At 43.8% G+C, this 24167-nt stretch overlaps 1 protein-coding gene across 6 annotated transcripts in view; it reads right to left on the reverse strand.

Moving 5' to 3' along the window:
- The window catches only part of BCAR3 (BCAR3, NSP family adaptor protein), a 203505-nt gene that overhangs the window by 89024 nt on the left and 90314 nt on the right, over positions 1-24167 (reverse strand). For 2 of the 6 annotated variants that reach the window (XM_011355669.2, XM_023528123.1), the window contains exons 2-3: positions 23636-23704; positions 7861-8188 (exon numbers count right to left, since the gene is read on the reverse strand). In XM_011355669.2, the coding sequence (XP_011353971.1) occupies positions 7861-8177 (317 nt within the window). In that variant the 5' untranslated portion in view covers positions 8178-8188; positions 23636-23704. Of the gene's footprint in view, positions 1-7860; positions 8189-11255; positions 11311-14098; positions 14123-19362; positions 19532-23635; positions 23705-24167 lie in introns of those variants that run through there. The other 4 variants (XM_011355672.2, XM_023528122.1, XM_011355668.2 and 1 more) reach the window with 4 other exon arrangements.

Consider the following 24167-nt stretch of genomic DNA (forward strand, 5'->3'; position numbering starts at 1 on the left):
AAAATGTGCTTGATTACACGCTTAAAAGATTAGATCTTCTCCTTTTGAATTTTGTCTCTCATCTGAGAAAAAAAGGAAACAAAATCCTTCCTTCGAACACCAACTGTACGCAGCTCTTGCCTCTTTTCTCTGCTCCCCACCAAACCAAATAAATGCTCAGCCTCTTCTGCTGACTCCCTGAAACAGGAGCGCCAGGATTCCTCAGGGCTGGGTCGTAGGATTCCTTCTCGTTTGTGCCTTATACAGATCTCTTCCTTGGTGACAGCTTTAATTTCACTTTGATGCAAACTCCTAACTTTACATCATTTAGCCCAGGCCTCTCTCCAGAGCTCCAGGCTTATAATACCTGGTTGGTTAACGCCTCCACTTAAACCTGCAGCATCTCAAACTCAGCACACCCAAAACAGGAGTCTTGATTCTCTGTGATCTACCATAACCCCCTACCCCAAGAAAGCATCTCAGTAAACAGCCCCGCCCCATACACCCAGCTGCCTGAGCCAAGCTTGACTGTCTCTCTCCCTCATCCCACCACATCCAGCCCTCAGTAAGTCCAGTAGATTCTATCTGCAAAACAGATCTTGAATCCACCCACTTTCACCTCCTCCGCCGCCATCCTGAAGCACGCTCCCACCTGTTCCCTGTACTTTTGCCCTCCCTCCAGCTCCTCTTCCCCTATCAATCACTTCTCCACAGAGAGACCAAGTAATCTTCTAAAAATTGCATCAGATCAGGCTATTCCCTTACAGTATCTTTAAATATTTCCCTTTGTCACAAGGAGAAAACCTAAACTCCTTACCGAGGTCTAGACCAGTGCTGTCCAACAGAAATACAATGTGAAAAACAGATGTAATTTTAAATTTTCTAGTAGCCAATAGAAATAGGTGGAATTAACTTTAATAATATTTAACCTCATATTTCAAAAATATTATTTCAATACATAGTAACAAAAAAATATTAATAGAATATTCTACCTTATCTTTTTATATTAAATTTTCAAATGTTCCCTCCCCCAGAGAGTTTTTTCCTCCACTGAATCCAAGGGACTCAGGGCTCTCTGATGTCTTCCACTGTAACCCCCTCATTTCGTAGTCGAGATTTGTCGATGTGTTTGTCTGTGTGCCCCGCTGTGGGCACTCCCCAAGAACACGGCCCACACCTATTTCATTCTCCATGGGTACTTGGTACCCAGAACAATGCCTGACACAAAATAAGCTCAATAAACATTCAAAAATAAACAGTGAAGACACTGACATTAAGTATAAGGACAAGTGCGCAAGGGCTGGGCCAGTCCGCTGAAGACAGGCTCTGTTTTGTGTCTTAGCACAATGGTGTGTTGATCTTTTAGTGCAGTGCAAGGTAATGCTATACCTGTAACTGTGAGCAGTGGCCAAGACTCAGTGCTATAGGGCAACTTAGGAAAGGCCCAGATAGAGCATTCCTGCCAAACTCTTTCAACACGTCGGAAACTTTCTCCCACAGGAGCCACAGGCATTGAACGTGATCTCAGTTTACACACGAGGATTAGGATCCTCACAGCTTCGACTTTCCAAGAGGGAGGAAGGAAGGATGAAAACCAACATCTGAGCCCCCTTCTCCATGTGCTAGGAGCCCTAACATGGGGTGGTATTTGACCTTATAGCCACCCTTTGAGGATGTGGAGATTCAGAAGGGTGTAACAACTTATGCAAGGTCACAAAGCTACCAGGACTGGTTGCTGGAATCTGTGTCAAGGTCACTAGCAGTTTTCTTTGATAGCTGTGGCCACATCAATGTCCCAGCAAAGGTAACAGTGGCCTCCAGAGTCAGGTGCCCACAGCAGAATTGGGGCAGGAGAAGCACAAACTGCCGGGGATCGGGTGGGAGCTGAGCACAAGGACATGACCTGCCCCACCCAGACTGCCCCACACAGAAGGCCAAGTGTGACAGTCAGAGCGCTGGCATTAGGTAGATCTTTATATTCAGTGACCAGTGAAACTTCACAGTACTGCTCGGGGTGGGGGTGGGAGAGCGTATTTTCATCCGTATTTTATAGTTTAGAACTAGCCCTCGTTGGCACACCTAGTAAGTGAGAAAACAGAGACATGAGCTGAGGTCTCTGGGTTACATGTCTCGTGTTTTCTCCTCCTCTCTGCAGCAGGAGTTATCCAACCTTTGGTTACTACGTTGGCAGGTGAATCTGGAGCCTTAAAACAAGAAGACAAGAAGTGCTCATCCTGGGGGCCTTTAAGAAGAGCTTGAAATTCTGCATCTAATCCAATAGCTAGTCTCTTGGTGACAGCATTACAAAGCTGTGAACAAAAGGGTGGCCGTGGCCTGATGGCTTATCAGCCTTGTGGCTCCAGTCCAGGTCCCATGAAGGCCAGGTCTCCTTCCAATCGACAATAGCAACTACAGCTTCTCCAACTTGCATCTTCTGGCCAGGCCTGGATGGCTCCCAAATCCACATGTGATAAGAGTACAAATAATTTGTAACTGCACAGCACCTTCTGTTTATGTTTTAACATACCCTGAGGGGTGCAAAAACTCTCATAGTTTCTGACTCTCAGAAGATTAAACAACCTGACCATTCCCAAACAGTATGTAGGAGGCCTGAAAAAACATGATTTAAAGCAGGTCTGTCCAGGGGAGAGGGAGCAGAGAAGATGGAGAGCAGCTCCATTCAGCAAGGACGACATTGTGTAATTCTCTGATCATTTTCTTGGTTGCGGTTTGCAATCAGTTAAAAAAAATCCTTTAGTTTCCCCAGAAAAACAGCTGAGAATGCACAGATCCCAGGCTTTTCAAACTATCCCTGTCAGCAAAGGATTTAGGACTACTGTCAGGCAGCTGGTAGACCTACAGGCATTTCTCATTTTCTGGGCCTCCTCCACCCTAGGGCAAGCAAGATGCCCAGCAGGGGCCACGCTCACCTCTGACCCAGCTGCTCCTGGCCTCAACACACCAGGGCCCACTGGGGCCTGGGCATGCCCCATGCCTCAGAACTCACTCACCCATCCACAACAGCTGCATTCAAACACTAAGGAGGATTTCAAATGTTAGTAAAACTCAACTTGAAATTTTAAAAATAAAAATTCAACGCATGGACTATTAATTCGTAGAGACAGTCTTAGCTGTTAAGCCATTGTCATTCTGCTAACTCAATAGTTGACCTATTAAATAGAATCTACTAATTTATTAAATAGATCTTTTTCAAATCGAAACGCAACATTTCCTCTGTGCACAAAAAGTTGCCAATTTGCAGATAGCAGATGTGCCCACATGTAAATAAAATGCAGATGTTTGCATGTGGACCTTCACATTTATATCTTTCTGATCAACTTAGAGCTAAAGACTGATTTATTTGCATGTCTAGGGGAACATCTTGCTTTGTTAAGAAGAAAGTAGTAGTTATAGAACTTGATGGTTCTAAAGAGGATCAAATGAAACAATTTTTCAGATGAGGGCACTGATACAGCCTTGAGTGAGGGCTTCAAATCAGTGTTTAGAGAAAAGTCTACATGGATGCGGTAGCCTTGCATTTTTGCTTCAGCTCAGAAGAGCTGACAGTGTGACATGGTAGGTTACTTACGGCCTGGGAAAGTATACCAAATTTTAACTTGGGATAATTTTGCAGACTTTCTGGCCCCTGTCAGTTAAAACACTTGTGACTAGTCAGTCAGCTCCACTCATGCAAACTAATGAAACATCACATTATCTCACCACATGCTCCCATGGCACCAGGGGCAGAAAGAATTAGGCACTCGGCAGCTGGTCCCAGGAATGCGTGCCTCCACGTGCCCACAGGAAGGAAAAGGACCCAGAACGTCTCCGGGCGTTGATCTTCAGCTATCCCAGCAACACAGACATCTAGCGACAGGAACCGGTCCCCCTCTCAGCCTGAAGAAGGTCCCAGAGTCAAATAAAAATTTATTCTTGAAGATAAGCGAATCAAAGGGACACCAGCCAAACAACGTGAATATAAAGAGGAAATCCTGTCTGCAGACCTGTCGGAGAAGGCCTGTCCTGCCTGCGGAAACAAAGGCTCCTTCTGTGACATCAAGCAGCAGACTTAAGAGCACCCTGGCTTTTTGCTTTGGCCACCTTTCAAAACCACAAGAACATCCAAGGGCAGCCAAGATGACAACAAAGCCAAGAGATACTGTCTCCAAATGAGGAGACCAATTTCCCCTTCCAGGCCTGCCTGCTGCCTGGCTGTTGGTGACCAAGGCTCCGTTCTTCCCCATGGCGGGGGTGTAGGGTGGGGGCAAGAGGAGTGTGGGGGGTGAGTGTCTGAAGTGCTAGATTCAGACTATATGGACTGAAGCTTTCCATGCAAGAAGATAGCTCAGAGGATGCCCACAGCTGGCGCCAACATTTTTGGGAGGCTGTGGAGCACAGTGTCTGGGGACGGCCCCACAGAACTCTTGGGGTTCTAATCTCAGTCACCCACTACAGTCTGATTTTAGGTGCCTCGACATCTCTAAACCATTTTCTTAACTGTAATGATGACGACGACGATGATGATGTGCACGGTGAAATCTGCTGAGTATCTCACACAGGATTATGATGTTCAAACAAGATAATTTATGAACATATTTTTAAAAAGACTTTAAAACTATAAAACATAAGGGATAATAATTCATGTAGATATGCTTATATGACAGCTTAATGCAAACTTTTAGGTCAAAGGGGAGATTTCCTCTGCTTCATCCAAAGTCTCCCACAGGGTAGATATTTGATTAATATTCAATGATAATACAAGTGATTTTTTCATGATTAATAAGGCAAACATGTTTGTTGGGAAAATAGCAAACCTGCAACTTATCAGAGCACTTCACAAGACAAGGAGATGCTGTCTAGAGTTTCCTGCCACTGTCATGCCAGCACCAAACGTGATGAAATGGAAGGTTTTCAGATTTGACATCCAAGCAAGTCACAACATTAACCCCTGAACTCACTATGGAAGGGACCAAATAAAGCCCAAAAAGTTTCCTGAAACAAGACCCCAGAAATATCAATAATCTTGTTAAAGGCAGATCTGACTAGTCTCAGGTCCCTGGAAACCAAGATCCAAAATTCTAACTTCAGACATGGTTCCCAGGTTCGAGGGGTGGGTGAGCTGGAGGGGTGGGTGAGCTGGAGTGGTGGGTGGCTGGTGTTTCACAGCCCCTGTCAGGCTGTGAGCGATGACTTAGGAATAGGACCCTATTTTTCTCATGTTAGTCCCTTGTAGCACCTCCCTGGAACCTCGGGTTCTTAATCATTCTACTTGTTGCCAGCTTTTCACGTGCACAAAATTTATTTTTTGTTCTTAAAAGGAACTGAGGCAGTTAGCTCATAATCTTATTAAGACTAATTGAAAGGATTAAAAAAAAAAAGAAGATAAGGTACTTTGAGCTCCTCAAAATTGGGAACACTTCAGGAGATTTCAAAAAATGCATCAGGTAAATAAGAGTGAGGAGCGGGGAAGAGGACTTTATGATCCTTTGACACACAACCATGTGCCTTTTCACTCAGCATTATTTTAAAAGATACGCGTTTGTTACTTCCTATATTCGCCCTTAATAATAAGATACTTTAAATTAAGGAAAAAAGATGTGACTTTGGATGAATGTAGTTCTGAATCATAAACAAACTAAAAGCAGCAGTGCCTGTTAAGTCTTCTGCCACTTGGACTTCAAACTCAGGGCCTGAGCCCTCCCCCTAATAAGATCTTTTACAGAGACCTGACCTCTGTTCATGTCAGCTTTCAAATCAAAAAGCTTTGAACTCCTGGCTGGTTAAATGCTTGGACCTTGGGTGTTTATCAAGAACTTCCTCAAGATTGGAAGAGTGCCTCCATTACCACCCCAGGCACCTGGAGTTTCCCCTTGTTAGAGCTGGCACACAGCCAGGACCTTTGAACTTCAAAATGAGTTTGTGAATTTTCCACATGTGGTACATAGTAGATATTTCGCTCAATACAGAGTTTAAATTAAAAATAAAACAATGGCCACAAAAAGCCAGGTAGCAGTTGGTTCAGACCCCACTTCATGTAGCCTGGCATCAGTGCTTATTTATGGTTGACCAGAAGTTATTTTTCTTTGCTGCCTTATAGCCTTCATGAGAGGGAGCAATGATTGCTTCCCTCTGCATCTCTCCAGTTAAGAATCAATGATGCAATATGAACAATACAGTGCATAGGTACGCACCTCCACATTTACCTGTTTCATCAGCCAGCCACTTGCTAGCTCTCTGAGCTGAGAGTTCACCCACCTAGAATTTTGGGAGCAGGTCCATGGCCTTCTAATGGACCTGATTCACCCTGGGGAAACTTCTGGTCTGATGTGAGAAACATTTCAGAGCTCTCTAATGCTTTCTACAGAGACTATCTGGGCCTCCACTTATTTTCTTCTTTCACTACTGTAATACTAAAACTAATTCTGAACTCTTGCCTGCCCGGCTCTCTCCCAACATCTATACCATTCTCCTCTCAACTTGCTGCACCCCACCCACAGGCACACAAGCTTCGTTTTGGGTTTTTCAAACATGCCAAACTTGTCCCCCCCCAGCCCCCCAGTTCTTTGCACTTGCTCTCCCTAAGCCTGGAACAGCCTTCCACTGGTTCTTCCATGGCTACCTTTTCTCATTATGCAGGTCTTAGCTTACATGTCATCTCCTCAGAGACTTGCCCACCATATGAAAAAGATACAATCCAAATAAATCTCCAGCATGTCATTCTATTTCTTCTATAACACTGACTGTAATCTGCAATTGTCCTCTTTATTTACTTGTATTTATTATCTGGGTCCTTTGCTAGAATATTAGCTCTGGGAGGACACTGTTTCACATGTTCCATAGCTATCCTGTTAGTTCACATATTTCCCCACCCTGTAAAAGGGCAAGAGCAGATTACTGGAATGATTTGGCGGCTAGAATGTCTTCAATATTGGACCAGACCTTCAGTTAAGATACCCAGAGAAAAAGGACAGAATTTTCAGCCAAAGCACTAATGCTTATAAAATCAGTGTACTCTAAATAATGTATGTGCTCAATATATAGATATTAAACAAATAAATGAGCCAGAATCAAAGTGGCTTTCTTTGCTGCAGGGTTGGACAAAGAGAGAGATACCAGGAGATACAACAGAAGAAACCACCCCTGTGTTTGCCCGATAGCATCACAGGTTGCTGATCTTCCCCAATAGGAAAAGGAGTAAAGAGTTTCTAAACCAGCTCTAACAAGCACAGCCAGGCCATTACGAACCCAGAGAAGAAACCTTTACAACCATGAAGCTTATTTACCCAGATCCCTGGTAGATATAGGAGAAATCTGTTTTTATTATATTCTGAAGCTGACCTGTTGATACAACCACACAATTTTATTTCAGCACGTTACAACTAAATATAAGGATACAGGTCCTAATTTATAGATATCTCTATAGAATTGGATGGGTGGAGAATCTGAGGTTATGGGAAAAAAATACTTGTGCTTCTTTTCGAGGGACTTAATGATATAGGAAGTTGGCTTTAATAATACTCTCAAATATTAGATAGTAAAAATGATTCATTCTTTTAGGTGTTATAGTTTTTTATATTATGGTTATATATTTTTAAATAAGAGTCCTTATCTTTGAGAGACACATTCTAAAATATTTACAGCTAAAATAAAATGAGGTTGGAGATTTGCTCCAAAATAATTCCAGAGGAAGGAAAGTGGGTGGGAAAATGGACAAAGCAGAACTGGCCATGAGTTGATAACTATTAAGGCTGGGTGATGGGTCCTTGGAAGTTAAACTCTTTGCTCTACTTTGTACATGTTTGATTTTTTCCCTACTAAAACAAGTTTTTAAAAAAACTCTGCAAGACAAGTCATTTTCCCTCATGAAATTAAAAAGTTTACCTGAAGGTGAAGGTTTCTCTTTCCCAGTCTTGCAGTGGGTGTTCCTGGATGACATCCTGCATCAGAGGTGAGTTCCGTAGTGGAGATTTAGAATGGGGAAGGGTACCCATGTGACTGAAGTTATCACAGGACCTGATGGGAGGAGGGCCCTTCTTCTTCCGTGGAAGGGTGCCGTGTATAGACACGTCTTGATAGGCATCTGCGCGATGATCGACGAGAGGTGACTTGCTGCTCAGAAGGTCCATGGACGAGGCCAGGGGGAACTGGTGATTCACTGGCATGTTTCTGGGAAGGCTTGCAAATTTTCCCGCAGCCATGATTCTTGACTCTAAAGGGGAATGAAAAGAGTGAAGGTAAAAATCTAAGATAATCACAAGGACTGACTTCCTACTTACAAAAGGAAATGTTCACGGAGCGTTAAAAGACAAACATTGAATGGCATCACTAGTAAAATTTAGTACAAACAGGAAGTTTACTCCTCTCTCTTTTCCGATATTACCAAGGAATTCTCCTGGGTTGGCAGCAGATCCACCATAGGAAAAGGAGCACATTTTGGAGGCTTTAGAGGCACATGAGCTATTTTATTATTTCAGGTGACTGAAGCAGATGGAAAAGCATGACTAACAAAAAAGATTTTTGAGGAAAGACTCAAGGTTTCAGTAACAAGTGCATTAGAGAAAATGTTATAAATATGTTAGATAATTAGCTCACGCACTTCTACCATCCTGTAAATGAAAAGAACAGGCGGAGATGATTAGAATTCCTGAGCTGCTAGAATGCCTCGGTGCCAGACCAGCCTGTCACTTGTGCTACTCAGAGCAACAGGGCGGTTTTTCTGGCAAAGACCTGGTGCTTATAAATAAATCAATGTGCTCTAATTAACGAAGACAGGCCAGGGTCAGGGGTCAGGAGGTGGGTCACTTCCCTATACATCAGTGAGCTCAGCTGCAGAGGAAGGCCACTGAGGTGGGGGCTCCGTGTATGCTGTCCACCAGAGGGTCAGAAACTTGCCTGCTACCAGCAGGGTTAAGCAATGGTGCCTGTACAGTCAGGGAAGAGAAAGAAGAAAAGAAAAAGAGGGGTGTGTGTGTGTGTGTGTGTGTGTGTGTGGTGGGGGTGTATGGAAAGAAAAGGAAAATAGTCACTGAGGTTATGTGCAAAAGCAGCCCCAACAACTGTTCCCAGCTTTGACCACTGGTAGAAATGTTCACCCTGAGAAGAGCCAGCCCCCTCCCCCAAACCCCCCTACAAACTATGGTTTTGACGTAAGCCAAATTATCTGACATTTTAAAGGCTAACATATGGAGGAAAAGAAATACAATCCTGGGTAAAAATTAGGGCTAGTCTCTGGAGACATAAGGATCCAGAATGTGTCCCACTAGTTCTGGTATCAGACTGGTCTGGACAACACAGCAGCATAGCTAAGCCCAATGCACTGGCCTTCCCCAAGGCGAGTGAGGGGAACATCCCTCTTTGCTCTGTAGTTTGCTCTCAAATCCTGCAGCCCCATTCCGCGCAGACCACTCTTTCCACCGCCAAGAGGACAGCTCTGAGTGAAAATCCACACTTAATAGCACCGCTGCAGAGTCAGTTCCGGAATTGGGAACTTGGGACACGGCTTGAAGACAACAGAGAAGAACACAGCCTTCAGACACTTACAGTGCAAGAGGCAGAACCGGGATAAAGACAGCCTAGTGTGCCAAGGAAACAACTGACAACAAAAATGCCCAGGACACAGTGCCTCCACGTGCAACAGAGAGAACTATACAAGGGCTGGGGTCTGGGTGGAAGGAGACCCTTCACTCAAGGTATGTAACCCTAACCCTGTCCTCAGTTCTTAGCCAAACCTGGCAATTCTGGGACTTATCTGCTCCGTGTCTAATTGGGACCACACAGAAGGCCTGGCTCACAGCGGGTCCAGAACAATAGGACTCTGCTGGCCTTTCCCATGTGGGCCCCACCCGGGTCTGACCAGTACCTGGCACACTGTCAGCACTTGCTCAACGTTAATCATCGTTATTAAAAAAGAAACCAAACTCCCTAGCCCTCCCTGCCTGACCACTGGTGACGTAAGCTGACTAGGATTCCTCACCCTAAACACACACACCACAGCTGTGAACTCTCACCTGTTCCAGTTATCAGCACCTCCTTTCTTCACCGACAGGCCTGGATCATTTCAAAAAACCTCATAGGGAGGCCCAGAACACCACACAGGGGTTCTTTGTGTGCAACAGGCCTTATGGTTGATCAACTCTATTTCCAGGTTAGTGTGATGAGCAAAAGTTACCTTGGCTCCAGTGTCTCCAGCAGCCTATTTCCTCTCTGCTTATCTAAGATCTATCTAGATTTGAAGATTGAACCAAAGTGTTTGTTCTAGAATGCCTTTCATCAAGTTACCCACGCCTCAGTTTATTCTCTGATGTTGAGGGATGTTAACACCTGCCCTTTTACCTTCGATTCAACAAATGTTTAAGTGTATACTCCACATAAAATACACAGGGAAACAAAGATTCCTAAGCCTCAATCCCTGACTATGCACTCTGAGAGAATAATATGGGACTATCAACAGAGACTCATCAATAGGGGCCCTTAACTTGATGAAGAAAAGAATAATTGATTTTGACAAAAGGATTCAAAGGAGATCTCAAAGAGAGCATCACTAGAAAGGAAAGATTTTGAAAGGTGGAAAATTATTAGAAAAAGTCTTCAAAGAGGGTGCTCTAACAACACACACGTACAGGCAGAGAGGTGCCCCCATACACTCAGGAAACTGCCAGATTGTGTGGTGTGGCTGGAGTGGTGAGGTAGAGATGCATTTTCTGGAATTAGCACAGCTTAGGACTGGATCATAAAGTCTTAAGGGCTATGTCAAGGTGTCTGGACTTGACTGTAAGTGCTGGGGAAGATCTGCAAGGGAGGGACAGATTCCACTCTGTGCTCAGGTAGGTAACTCTGGTAATTCTGGAGGGGAGAGAAGGGAGGCAAAGAGGCCAGTCAGGCTGATGGCAACATGCCAGCTAAAACGATGAAGATCTTGACCTAGGGCACTGGCTGCAGAAAGGGGAAGGAGGGACAGTGAAGAGCTAGGATCTCGAGCCTCTGGCTGACAGGACAGAGGCCACAGCCACGAGAGGATGGTGCGATGCTGTAACACACCAAGTAGTATAAAAAGGGGACCACTGCAGGAAGGTGGGTAACAAGCCCATCACAGGAGCTGTTGTGTGTGAGGTACCAATAGAACAGTTTGCTGTATAAGGTTAAATACTGGCATGAGCAGTTAGGAGCCAGGACATGATGTAGATTTTTAAGAGTCATCAACATAAAGGGAATATTTAAACCAGAGAGTAGATCCCTTAGCTTGTTATTATCAGATGTGATAACAGGTGTGAAAGTACCTCTTAAACTGTCAGGAACCATACAATATCCATGAATTATATTCCTACTCTCTCTCACTGTGGCCGCTTCCAACCTATAAGGACAAAAGCAAGAAATGAGTTCTGAAAACTTACACTGGTGGTTCTCGGCCTGGTTGCACATCGAGAAGCCTCTGGAAAGTTTTAAAGTCCCAACATCCAAGCCACCATCCAGACCAACGAAATCAGAATCTCAGTGGGTAGGACCCTGGCAGGAGTCTTTTTAAAGTTCCCCAGTATTGCCCAACGTGGAGACAGGGTTGGTAACTCCTGGATAAGCGAGTCTCTTTGGTACAGAGCAACTTACACTCAGATTTGTCTACCAGAATAGAATGACAATGAAGAAATACCATTGAGTCAGTAGAAGCATTCATTCATTCTTCTATTCAATACTCATTTAAGGGTCCGTGTATGCTGTCCACCAGAGGGTCAGAAACTTGCCTGCTACCAGCAGGGTTAAGCAATGGTGCCTGTACAGTCAGGGAAGAGAAAGAAGAAAAGAAAAAGAGGGGTGTGTGTGTGTGTGTGTGTGTGTGTGTGGTGGGGGTGTATGGAAAGAAAAGGAAAATAGTCACTGAGGTTATGTGCAAAAGCAGCCCCAACAACTGTTCCCAGCTTTGACCACTGGTAGAAATGTTCACCCTGAGAAGAGCCAGCCCCCTCCCCCAAACCCCCCTACAAACTATGGTTTTGACGTAAGCCAAATTATCTGACATTTTAAAGGCTAACATATGGAGGAAAAGAAATACAATCCTGGGTAAAAATTAGGGCTAGTCTCTGGAGACATAAGGATCCAGAATGTGTCCCACTAGTTCTGGTATCAGACTGGTCTGGACAACACAGCAGCATAGCTAAGCCCAATGCACTGGCCTTCCCCAAGGCGAGTGAGGGGAACATCCCTCTTTGCTCTGTAGTTTGCTCTCAAATCCTGCAGCCCCATTCCGCGCAGACCACTCTTTCTACCGCCAAGAGGACAGCTCTGAGTGAAAATCCACACTTAATAGCACCGCTGCAGAGTCAGTTCCGGAATTGGGAACTTGGGACACGGCTTGAAGACAACAGAGAAGAACACAGCCTTCAGACACTTACAGTGCAAGAGGCAGAACCGGGATAAAGACAGCCTAGTGTGCCAAGGAAACAACTGACAACAAAAATGCCCAGGACACAGTGCCTCCACGTGCAACAGAGAGAACTATACAAGGGCTGGGGTCTGGGTGGAAGGAGACCCTTCACTCAAGGTATGTAACCCTAACCCTGTCCTCAGTTCTTAGCCAAACCTGGCAATTCTGGGACTTATCTGCTCCGTGTCTAATTGGGACCACACAGAAGGCCTGGCTCACAGCGGGTCCAGAACAATAGGACTCTGCTGGCCTTTCCCATGTGGGCCCCACCCGGGTCTGACCAGTACCTGGCACACTGTCAGCACTTGCTCAACGTTAATCATCGTTATTAAAAAAGAAACCAAACTCCCTAGCCCTCCCTGCCTGACCACTGGTGACGTAAGCTGACTAGGATTCCTCACCCTAAACACACACACCACAGCTGTGAACTCTCACCTGTTCCAGTTATCAGCACCTCCTTTCTTCACCGACAGGCCTGGATCATTTCAAAAAACCTCATATAGAGGCCCAGAACACCACACAGGGGTTCTTTGTGTGCAACAGGCCTTATGGTTGATCAACTCTATTTCCAGGTTAGTGTGATGAGCAAAAGTTACCTTGGCTCCAGTGTCTCCAGCAGCCTATTTCCTCTCTGCTTATCTAAGATCTATCTAGATTTGAAGATTGAACCAAAGTGTTTGTTCTAGAATGCCTTTCATCAAGTTACCCACGCCTCAGTTTATTCTCTGATGTTGAGGGATGTTAACACCTGCCCTTTTACCTTCGATTCAACAAATGTTTAAGTGTATACTCCACATAAAATACACAGGGAAACAAAGATTCCTAAGCCTCAATCCCTGACTATGCATTCTGAGAGAATAATATGGGACTATCAACAGAGACTCATCAATAGGGGCCCTTAACTTGATGAAGAAAAGAATAATTGATTTTGACAAAAGGATTCAAAGGAGATCTCAAAGAGAGCATCACTAGAAAGGAAAGATTTTGAAAGGTGGAAAATTATTAGAAAAAGTCTTCAAAGAGGGTGCTCTAACAACACACACGTACAGGCAGAGAGGTGCCCCCATACACTCAGGAAACTGCCAGATTGTGTGGTGTGGCTGGAGTGGTGAGGTAGAGATGCATTTTCTGGAATTAGCACAGCTTAGGACTGGATCATAAAGTCTTAAGGGCTATGTCAAGGTGTCTGGACTTGACTGTAAGTGCTGGGGAAGATCTGCAAGGGAGGGACAGATTCCACTCTGTGCTCAGGTAGGTAACTCTGGTAATTCTGGAGGGGAGAGAAGGGAGGCAAAGAGGCCAGTCAGGCTGATGGCAACATGCCAGCTAAAACGATGAAGATCTTGACCTAGGGCACTGGCTGCAGAAAGGGGAAGGAGGGACAGTGAAGAGCTAGGATCTCGAGCCTCTGGCTGACAGGACAGAGGCCACAGCCACGAGAGGATGGTGCGATGCTGTAACACACCAAGTAGTATAAAAAGGGGACCACTGCAGGAAGGTGGGTAACAAGCCCATCACAGGAGCTGTTGTGTGTGAGGTACCAATAGAACAGTTTGCTGTATAAGGTTAAATACTGGCATGAGCAGTTAGGAGCCAGGACATGATGTAGATTTTTAAGAGTCATCAACATAAAGGGAATATTTAAACCAGAGAGTAGATCCCTTAGCTTGTTATTATCAGATGTGATAACAGGTGTGAAAGTACCTCTTAAACTGTCAGGAACCATACAATATCCATGAATTATATTCCTACTCTCTCTCACTGTGGCCGCTTCCAACCTATAAGGACAAAAGCAAGGAATGAGTTCTGAAAACTTACACTGGTGGTTCTCGGCCTGGTTGCACATCGAGAAGCCTCTGGAAAGTTTTAAAGTCCCAACATCCAAGCCACCATCCAGACCAACGAAATCAGAATCTCAGTGGGTAGGACCCTGGCAGGAGTCTTTTTAAAGTTCCCCAGTATTGCCCAACGTGGAGACAGGGTTGGTAACTCCTGGATAAGCGAGTCTCTTTGGTATAGAGCAACTTACACTCAGATTTGTCTACCAGAATAGAATGACAATGAAGAAATACCATTGAGTCAGTAGAAGCATTCATTCATTCTTCTATTCAATACTCATTTAAGGGGGCTTCCTATGTGGTGGGCACTGTGTTGGGTGTGAGGACAGTGTCAAACAACTGTCCTCGTGAGGTTACTACTCTGTGAAGGAAGTGGACAGTAAGTAATTACCATACTGTGGTGATTCCCACAGAGTGGGGACCAGGGTCTAGATAAATCTAGTGGCCAAGAATGGCTCCTCTGAGGAAGGGATGCTGACCTGAAGGATGTGAAGCAGAGTTTAATAACTAGAGGGAGAAGATCATCCAAGTTGAAGTTTTGAAAGAGTTCTCGGCTGCAGACAAATTGGAAATATGCAGGCCAGGCTCTCTACAACTGGCTGCCTCTAAACTGGAACTCTTCCCCTATTAAAAAACAACTTTGTCCTGTGCCTAGTACTTGGAAAGACTGGCTCAGCCCTGGGCCCTGTGTCAAGCTTGAATCAGTCCAGTGATGAGGGAGGCGGGCCCAGTCTGGAGACATAACTTTAAAAAAAATAAAATAAAACAAACTAAAAGTGGGGCAGGGGATGTGAGGAGGAACTACAGGTGGGAGGAGCTCATTTATAAGCTTTCGGGTAGCTCTATTTCCTACTTGAGCTTTATTTACTTTTGATTTTTCCAGACTCAAGGAGTCTAGGGGAAATCCAAGGGATAGAAGTGCATGGTGTGTAGCTGGAATCTAGGTTCAAGTACTTTCCATTTTGACAGAAAAGCCACTTACCACATGTGACCACTAGGCAGAATCTCAACATGTTATATGTAGATGGGATCTCAGAGAATCAAGCCCCTTCATTTTTCCAGATAAGGAAAATTAATGTTCATTCATTCAATATATATTCTTTGAGGTTTACAACATGCCAGGGCTGAGGATATAATAAACTAGACAAGGTCCTGCTCTCACAGAATTGACATTATGGTGGGAGAGTCCAACCAACACAGACAAGGAAACAGACTAGGTCATATCCCAGTGGTAAGTGCTAAAGAACACAAGACAGGATGAAATGATAGAACATACTTGCTGGGGATGGAGGGCTATTTTAGATTACAGTGGTCTTGGAAGGCCTCTTTGAAGAGGTTATAATGACAATGTGAAAACAACAAAAAAGAAGGAATCAATGAAGAAAAGATCGAAATGGAGTTTCAGGCAGGGGATTCTACAAATGCAAAGGGCTTGGGGTGGGAATACATGGTTAGAAGTGCACTGTGGAGACTAAATTAAATCCAAGTCTCCAGTCTCTGGCTCCAATGTTCTCTCCACTTGGAGCTGTTTCTGTCTTGATGTTCCCAGTATTTATGTATTGTTCCTTTATGTACTTACGTATTGTTTGATTTTTTTTTTTTTTTTTTAAATCAAACATGGTTTGACTCAGCTTTGGCTTTGGAGTCAGATACTTAGAGGTTCAAATTCCTACTCTGCCATTGACTTACTAGCTGTATAGCCTGGAACAAGATACTCAACCTCTCTGGCAGTCAGTTTCTCATTAGTAAAACTGAATTAATAATATCTATTGCATAGGTGTGCTGTGAAAAGTAAATTTGATCGTGTTTGGAAAGCCCTTGACATAGAGCAAGAACTCAATAAATAGCAGGTCTCCTTTAAGCAGGGCATGTATTGTATGTCTGTCTTGCTTGTCATTGTATCTCGATTACAATGAGATGAGAGTTCCCAAATGAAGTCACTGCTTCTGGGGAAGCCTGCAGCCAGAAAAGAGTAGGGAAATGTTTTAACCTAAAGCAGTAGATGTAAACATACCACACCAAGTAGGATGTAGAGACAGGCACACACATGGCACACCAAGTGAGCATGTATGTAGTCTTTAAAAGAAAAGCCCAGGTGAGACTTTGGCTACCAGATTTCACCTCTCTCCACTGTGCAGGTAAACAGACACAGTGTCTTGACTCAGTCTAGTGCCAGATCTTGAAATATAGTCATGAGCCACATAATAACATTTTGGTCAACGATGGACCACATGTACAACAGTGATACTGTAAGATTGTAATAGAGCTGATAAATTCCCATCACCTAGTGATGTGCAAAGTGTTCACCTAGGGATCTCATAGCTATTATAATGCAAAGTGTTATGTGTTTGTGGTGGTGCTGGTGTAAACACACCTACTGTGCTGCCATTCGTATAAAAGTATAGCACACACAATTATGTACAGTACATAGTACTTGAAAATGATAATAAAATGACACGTTACTGGTTTGTATATTTACTATACTATAGTTTTTATCCTTATTTTAGAGTGCACTCTATTAAAAAAAAAAAAGATTTGCTGTAAGACAGTATGTCGTGTTATACTAGCAGCAGACTCATACATCTTGTGTTTACCCCATCTCTTGATTGCGTTATTTTTTCATGTGCTTGATTTAATCTCGTGTTGTTTTACAATTTTAGTGTAGCCTATAGTTTAAAGTCGACAGTAGTGTACAGTAACATCCTAGCCCTTCACATTCACTCACCACTCACTGCTGACTCGCCCAGAGAAACTTCCAGCCCTATAAGCTTCCATTCATGGTAAGTGCCCCCTATGTGGGTGTATCATTTTTTTTCTTTTATACTGTATTTTCACTGTAACTTTTCTGTTTAGATATGTTTAGATACTTAAATACTTACCATTGTTAAAATTGCCTATAATATTCAGTACAGTAACATGCTGTACAGGTTTGTAGCCTGGGAACAACAGGCTATATCATATAGCCTAAGTGTGTAGTAGACTATACCATCTAGGTTTGTGTGACTGCTCTATATGATGTCCACACAATGACGAACTCACCTAATGAGGCATATCCCAGAACGCATCCCTGTGGGTAATTGGGGCATGACTGTACAAAGGTCAAAGACTCTGTGTATCGATACGAAAATGAGACCCATGTGAACATTCAAAAAGCTGAAATCTCAATAGGGACAAGAGCAAGCCTAACAAGTTCCCCAACCCACACCAACTTTTTGACTCTGGTTAGTGGCTCTGCTTTGAAATAATTGTGAATAGCATGTGGATCATTTGCTTTACCAAGATGTCTTAAACTGATCACATGGAAGGCAAGGCAGAGGTAAACAGCCCACTTGCTTAGATTTTTCTGTTTTACTTCTTAAGTGAGATATGTTCAAGTCAAACTCATACATGGTCATATGATGTGGGCTTTAAGAACTTTCTATAACATTTTAAACTCTAGAAACATAACTGCCTCTACTGCCCCATTATGACCACAACAGAGAATTTACAATTTGGATATGTACTTTCGTATCTTCTCTTCAGAGTCAGCAAAAGGAGATGGCATATATAAAATTGGCTTATCCACTTACAATGAAGTTTTGCTTGGGCTTAAAAATTAAGAGTATCACTTTATTTTTGAAGTAACCGTATGAAGTCTAGCCAAATGATTGAAGTATGAATAATTCTTCCATGGATTGTATTTTGAGCAATACAGTACAGGATTTACATGATAAGGTTCTTAAGATTAGCATCCATTCGACAAGCTGTCCCCTCTCTATGAATAGAGAGCCATGGAGATCTTGGTTAGTCATTCTAGAAATGTCAGGCTTCTCAGCAGCAGTTTAGAGAAAGGTGGAGTGGGGGTGGTGGTGAGCTGTTCACGTTATACTGCATTCACCCCCTTGCACATCCGCGTCCAACCATTTGGCGTGTGGCTTTCGCATTAACTGGGCAGCCCCTTCCTCTCTGGATCCCACTCTACTGAGCCCCGCCCCCAGCCCCAAGACCTCCCCTCTCTTCCTGCATCTCTCCCCTGTCCTTGGCAACACGCAGGGAGATTATCCGCTCTCAAACTGACCTTCCCTCCTCCAAAGTATTTTCCTTGGAGAGATCTGCGGAGCCTTGGGAGATAAGAGTCAAGGTTTAAAAGAATCTGAATGCCTGGCTCTATTTTCTACCTCAGTTGGCTTCAGGGGAAAGCAGACATGAAGTTAGGCAACCGGTCTTTCCCCTTCGCACCTTGCTTCAAGCGAATTAACATCAAAAACAGAGTTTTCCACCACCACCCCATCCCCACCCCCGCAAAATCCCAGCCACTACCCACGGTGTTCCCCATGGAACACGCCGCCTCGCCAGCTGCTGGGGAGCCCGCTGGATCTCTCCCCGACAAGTGTCTACACCTGATCAAACCTTTAAAGTCCTGGCAGCCTCAGCCAGTAAGGAAAGACGGTCTGAGATCCGAACCTCTTTCCTGTCGCGCCCACCGTCAGTCAGTCCCTCCCTCCCTCCCTCCCCTGCCTTCACCTCCCTTTCCCTCCCCTCTCCGACGCAGAGGGAGCGACACAACCAACTATTCATTCCCAACAAAGGAAGAGAGGGAGGGAGATGTTGTCAACAGTTACACGGCAGGCTCCTTCGCTTTCTTTGCAAACTTTCCAAGAGATTAGTGAAGAAACTCTCCTCCTCCAAGCCGAGGGCTTCCAGCGGAGCCCCTTGGCCCTCGCGTCTCCTGACCCCCTCCAGCCTGGGGGCAGAGAGGGAAGGGACGAGGACGGGCGGTCGGACGAGCAACCTGGACCCGCAGGGGTTCAGAAGAGGGCAGCACCCGGGAAGATGCCAATCAGGAGCAAAGAGCAGAGATGCTCGCCCCAAGTCGCTGGGCGCCTCCCGCCCGGGGCCAGGTCTGGGAAATCTCAGCCAGAGATTTCAGTTCAGAGGCCCCCGAGGGCACAAGTCCGGTCGCCACTTCAGCCACTCCCGTCCCCAAACACCAACTCTGCTGGGGGTTGTGGGAGGGCGCCGGCTCTGCTTTCCCTGTAGCCCAACTTTCTCCAAAACAACTTCCCAGTCGGTCCTCCATGCCGAGGGACTCCTGGCGCCCGGGGAGGAGTAGCACCCCCGCGGGAGGCGCGGCGCGCGGTGGAGACTCACCTCCCCGCTGGGCGCCGGGGTCTCGGGCTGGGGCTCAGAGGCTCCGCACCGCGGGCGCGGTGCTGAGGCTGCTGCGGGAGCAGGGACCGCTCATGGTCGGCGCCGCTCGCCTGTGCGCGGGGCGGCTCTGGCTCCGGCCTCGGGAATTGCAGGCGCGGCTCTGAGCCGGCGGCGCGCGCTCAGGCCCTCAACTGGTGATTTGAGGCTTGGCGGCCCCACCCCAGCGAGCCGATTCGCGCCGCCTGGCGGAACCCCCCCCCCCCGCCCCCACGACATTTACATGCGCTGACCTCGCATTGCACACCTCTTCTCAGATTTTAGAGTTTGGCTCTCCTCGTATCTCTCCGAGAAGACAGTCCTCAAATGTAGATCGACCACTTCCTCACTGTACCCCTTTGGAGAGACGACCCCTCCGAATCCACTCCTCCCCCTTCCCCGCGTTATTTGATTATTCAACAGATGTGCTTTGCTCAACTGCAGACACCTGGCTAGCTTTCCGTTTAAAAGGCTTTGGTGGCACAAAGATGCAGGTAACCACAAATAACTAAGCCAGGAGAACAGGCAAATCCATCACACTCACCTGGACATATTGAAAGCAAAGTGGGAAGTAAAAGTGGCACTTCAGTACCAGATGGCTTGGTGGGATGAAAAATTGGAGCCAACTGAGGACTTAATACTGTCAGATATCAGCACCTATTATAAAGCTATAGAAATAGTAACTGGCAACAAGGATAGACAAACTGACCGATACAATAGAGTTCAAAAACAGATCTACATTATACGGTCCTTGATTTATGTCAAAGATGCTTTATCATTTGATTTATGTCAAAGGATGGTTTGTCATTTCAGTTAACAATGCTAGATCAGCTGAACACCCACATGGAGAGAAAAGAACCTTGATCCCTACCTCATATCATACCCAAAAATCAATTCCAGACAGATTTTTAAATCTACGTGTAAAAAGTAAAACAATAAAACTATCCAAAATGAATATCAAAAAATATCTTCATGGCCTTGAGGTAGGCAAAGTCTTCTTAAATACATATAGTACTAACTATAAAGGGAAAAAGTGATCATTGGACAACATTAAAATTAAGAACTCCGGTTCATCAAGACACTATTAGTGAAATGGCAAGCCACAGAGAAAAGATCATTGCAACACATATATTCAAAACAGGACTTATATACAGAATGTATAAAGAACATTTACAAATCAGCAAGAAAAAGGCAGAAAATCCAGTTGAAAATAGGCAGATCATTTCAACAGGCATTTCTCAAGAGGAGATAAACAGGCATTTCTCAAAAAAAGCCCCCCACTCCCCCCCCCAAAAAGCACATGAAAAAGTTCTCAAATACTAATCACCTCAGAAATGCAAATTGAAGTTGCGATGTGATCATACTTTACATCCACCAGAATGGCTAAAGTTAGAGAACTTGTGTAACCCTTTAGAAATCTGTTTAGCATTATCTACTAAAGCTAAATTAGCAGATAGTCTGTGACCTAGTAATTTCATCCCTGGGTATATACCCAACAGAGATGTATGCATATATTCACCAAAAGACATGTTCAAAAATGTTTATAGCATCTCTCTTTATAACAGCCCCCTAGGACACAACCCAAATGTCCATCAATGAAAGAGAAATAAACCGTGTAGAATACAATCCATTACTAAGAATGAATGAACTACATCTGTGCTCTACAAGATGCAAGACTTGCACAATATGATGTTGAATGAAAGAAGCTGGACACAAATGGAATATATCAATGATGTTAAAGGTGAAGGTAGTGATTATCTTGAGGGTTGGGTAGAGATGGAAAGAGAGACCAGAGGGGGCTCTAGGTGCTGGGACTACAAGTGTATCTCGGAGTATTGCCAGTTCAGTTCCAGACCATTGCAATAAAGTGAGTATCAAAATAAAGTGGGCCGTAATTTTTTTGCTGGTGGAGGGTCTTACCTTCAATTTGTAAAAACCGCGACATCCATGAAGCACAATAAAGTAAAGTGCAATAAAACGAGGTATGCCTGTTCTATTTCTTGATCCAGGTGCTGCTTACATAGATGTGTATTATTTTATAAAAATTAACTGTCTCTCACTTTATCGATATTGTTTGTTCACTGCTCTTCATGTAAGTTTTACTCCAACAAAATGTTTTTAAAATCGTGCCATGTTGGGTATATTTTATATCCTTTTCATCCTAAGAAAGAGCTGTTGACAAATCTGCAAGATTATAAGTGCAGCATTCTTAAGAATGAGTTTTTATATTTTCCTTATGGCTGTTTTTGTGGGTTGGTTTTTATCTTCCCTACCTCATTAGAAGTACAAACTTTTGATTTTTGTTGGATTTTCCTAAAGTGTTTAGGGCAGTGAATGTCAAACAGGCCAGCTGTTATATTTCCAAACTGAATGATCAGAAATGCATTTATGACTTTCCGCTGCTCTGGAGTGTCACTGAGAACAGTAATAAAACTTATATTGGTTTTCCTTGATTTTCAAAATTCCCTGAGCACCTGCTATATGTGTTTTCTATTGTGTAGTGCATCATGGGGAGGTAGCAATAAAGAAAGACCAGAAGGTAACTCACAGAGAGGCCTTGGGCAAATCACTGTTCCTCTTAGTTTTTCCATTTCTTCATGAGTGAATGAGTGAATAAATGTGAGAAGTCAAGGAAATAATGAATGTGAAAGTGCCTACCATATATAATAGTTATCATTAATTATTACTAGAATTGATGATACATTCTATCATTTGTCTTCACCATGCCTCTGTGAGATAAGAAGCATCTTTATGCCCATTTATATGGGAGGAAACAGACTTAGAAAGGTTCAGTAACTTCAACCACAAAGTCATTTAACAAATATTTGTTGCATGCTGACTATGTGCCAAGAGTCATAGCTAGTGTGAAGCAACGTCAGAATTTGAATCAGGTATTTTAATCAAAGTTCAGTGAACTTTCCATCACACCACAACTACTTTCACATTTGTATCCCCAGTGTACATAGTAGGTGCTCAATACATTAATGGACGAGTAATAGGAGTATTTTAATATAATCTTTTGATTAGGGAATATTTACATGGTTCACAAATCAAAATATAAACATAATGGTATACAGTGAAAGGCCACCCTCTTAACTTTGCCTCCTATCTGCCTCTTCCCCCTCCCAACACAGGTATCTACTGCTATTAATATCGTGTGTGCCTACCAGAGTTTAAGTGTATACATGTTATCCCCATCCCCACACGAAAAGTCACACACTATCCCTGCAGTTCTACGCTTTGCTTTTTTCCACTTAATATATCTTGGAGATTTTCCCATATTAGTGCATGGTATTCCTTTGAAGAGGTGTACCATGATTTATTCAATCAGTGCCCTATTGATGGACATTTAGGTTGTTTCCAGTCCTTTCCTACTACAAACAATACTGCAATGAATAATCTTGTACATACGTCATTGGTATGCGTAAATATATCTGCTGGATAAATTTCCAGAATAAAGTTGCTGAGTCAAAGGATATATATTTTTGTAATTTTGATAAGTAATGCCAAACTGCCATCCATAGAGATTGCACCAATTCATACTCCCCAGCAATATAAGAAAATGCCTATTTCCCCACATCCTGGCCAGAATGTGTTATTAAACTTTCGAATTTGTTCAACCTGACAAGTAAAATATGAATTTAGTGCAATTTTAATTCACATTTCTCTTATAATAAGTGAGGCTGCTCATCTTTTCATGTTTAGTAGCCATTCGTTTTTTTCCTTTTTGGAATTTGTACTTCCACTTTTCTATCCACTTGTAGGTTGTTTTATTATAAATTTTCAAAGACATCTTTCCATATTAGCAAGCTCAGATCTTTGTGGTATGAGCTGCAAATATTTTTTTCAATGACAACATCAAAAAAAAAAAAGAGGAAATATATGCGAAGCACTGTGTTTTAGGAAGCTCACTCTGGAAGCTGTGTAGAATGAACTAGAGACAGGAGAGCCAAAGCAGGACACTGATTAGGAGACGATGGCAATCGTCACATGACAAGGGCTTTGATTAGCTGGTGACAGTGGGAATGGAAGGACCAAAATGACCAAATGACTAATTGGTAAGAGTTAATAATTAGCAATGATAACAATGACAATAACAGTAGCTACACTGGTTTAGGAGTAAGGATGAGCCACACACTATGCTAAGTGCTTTACAAGATTTAAGCCGTGAGCTGATAACATTATTGCCCCCACTGCACAAATGAGAAGAGTGAGTTTCGGTAGTTAAGGAACTTACCCAAATTCACACTAGATGTGAGTAGCAGAATCAAGGCTAACCCCAGTTCTATGCGGCGAGTCCAGCTGCCTGGCAAGGAGAAGGAAAATGATCAAAGGTCCAGTCTGCAGTTTAAGTGCCTGAGTAATGCCTGGCTTGATGACAGATATAGAAACCAGGGAACAGCTGCCTCTGGCTGGAGAGCAACACCTTCACTTTTAGGTACACTGAGCATTTTTCAGAACCTTTCATGTACATAATCACTCTTCCCACAACGTCTCTATGAGTCTAAAAGAGTGGTATTATCCCCATTTTACCAATGAGAAAACTGAGGCACCATGAAAGTAAATAAGCAATCCCAGCTCAGAAGTCCTATTCTCTGGGAAACCTTCCCTGAAACCCAGCACAGGTCATATCTCAGTTACATGTGCCTTATAGCTTCTTTTCTTTCAGTGTTTATAATTTGTCACAGTTTATAATTACACATTTATTCCTGTTTAACATCTGTTGCTCTGTAGCCTCTAAGATCCATGTCTGGTTTTGCTTTTGTTTT

The sequence above is a fragment of the Pteropus vampyrus genome, unplaced genomic scaffold (assembly GCF_000151845.1).
Source record: "Pteropus vampyrus isolate Shadow unplaced genomic scaffold, Pvam_2.0 Scaffold22, whole genome shotgun sequence".
Taxonomy (NCBI): Eukaryota; Metazoa; Chordata; class Mammalia; order Chiroptera; family Pteropodidae; genus Pteropus; species Pteropus vampyrus.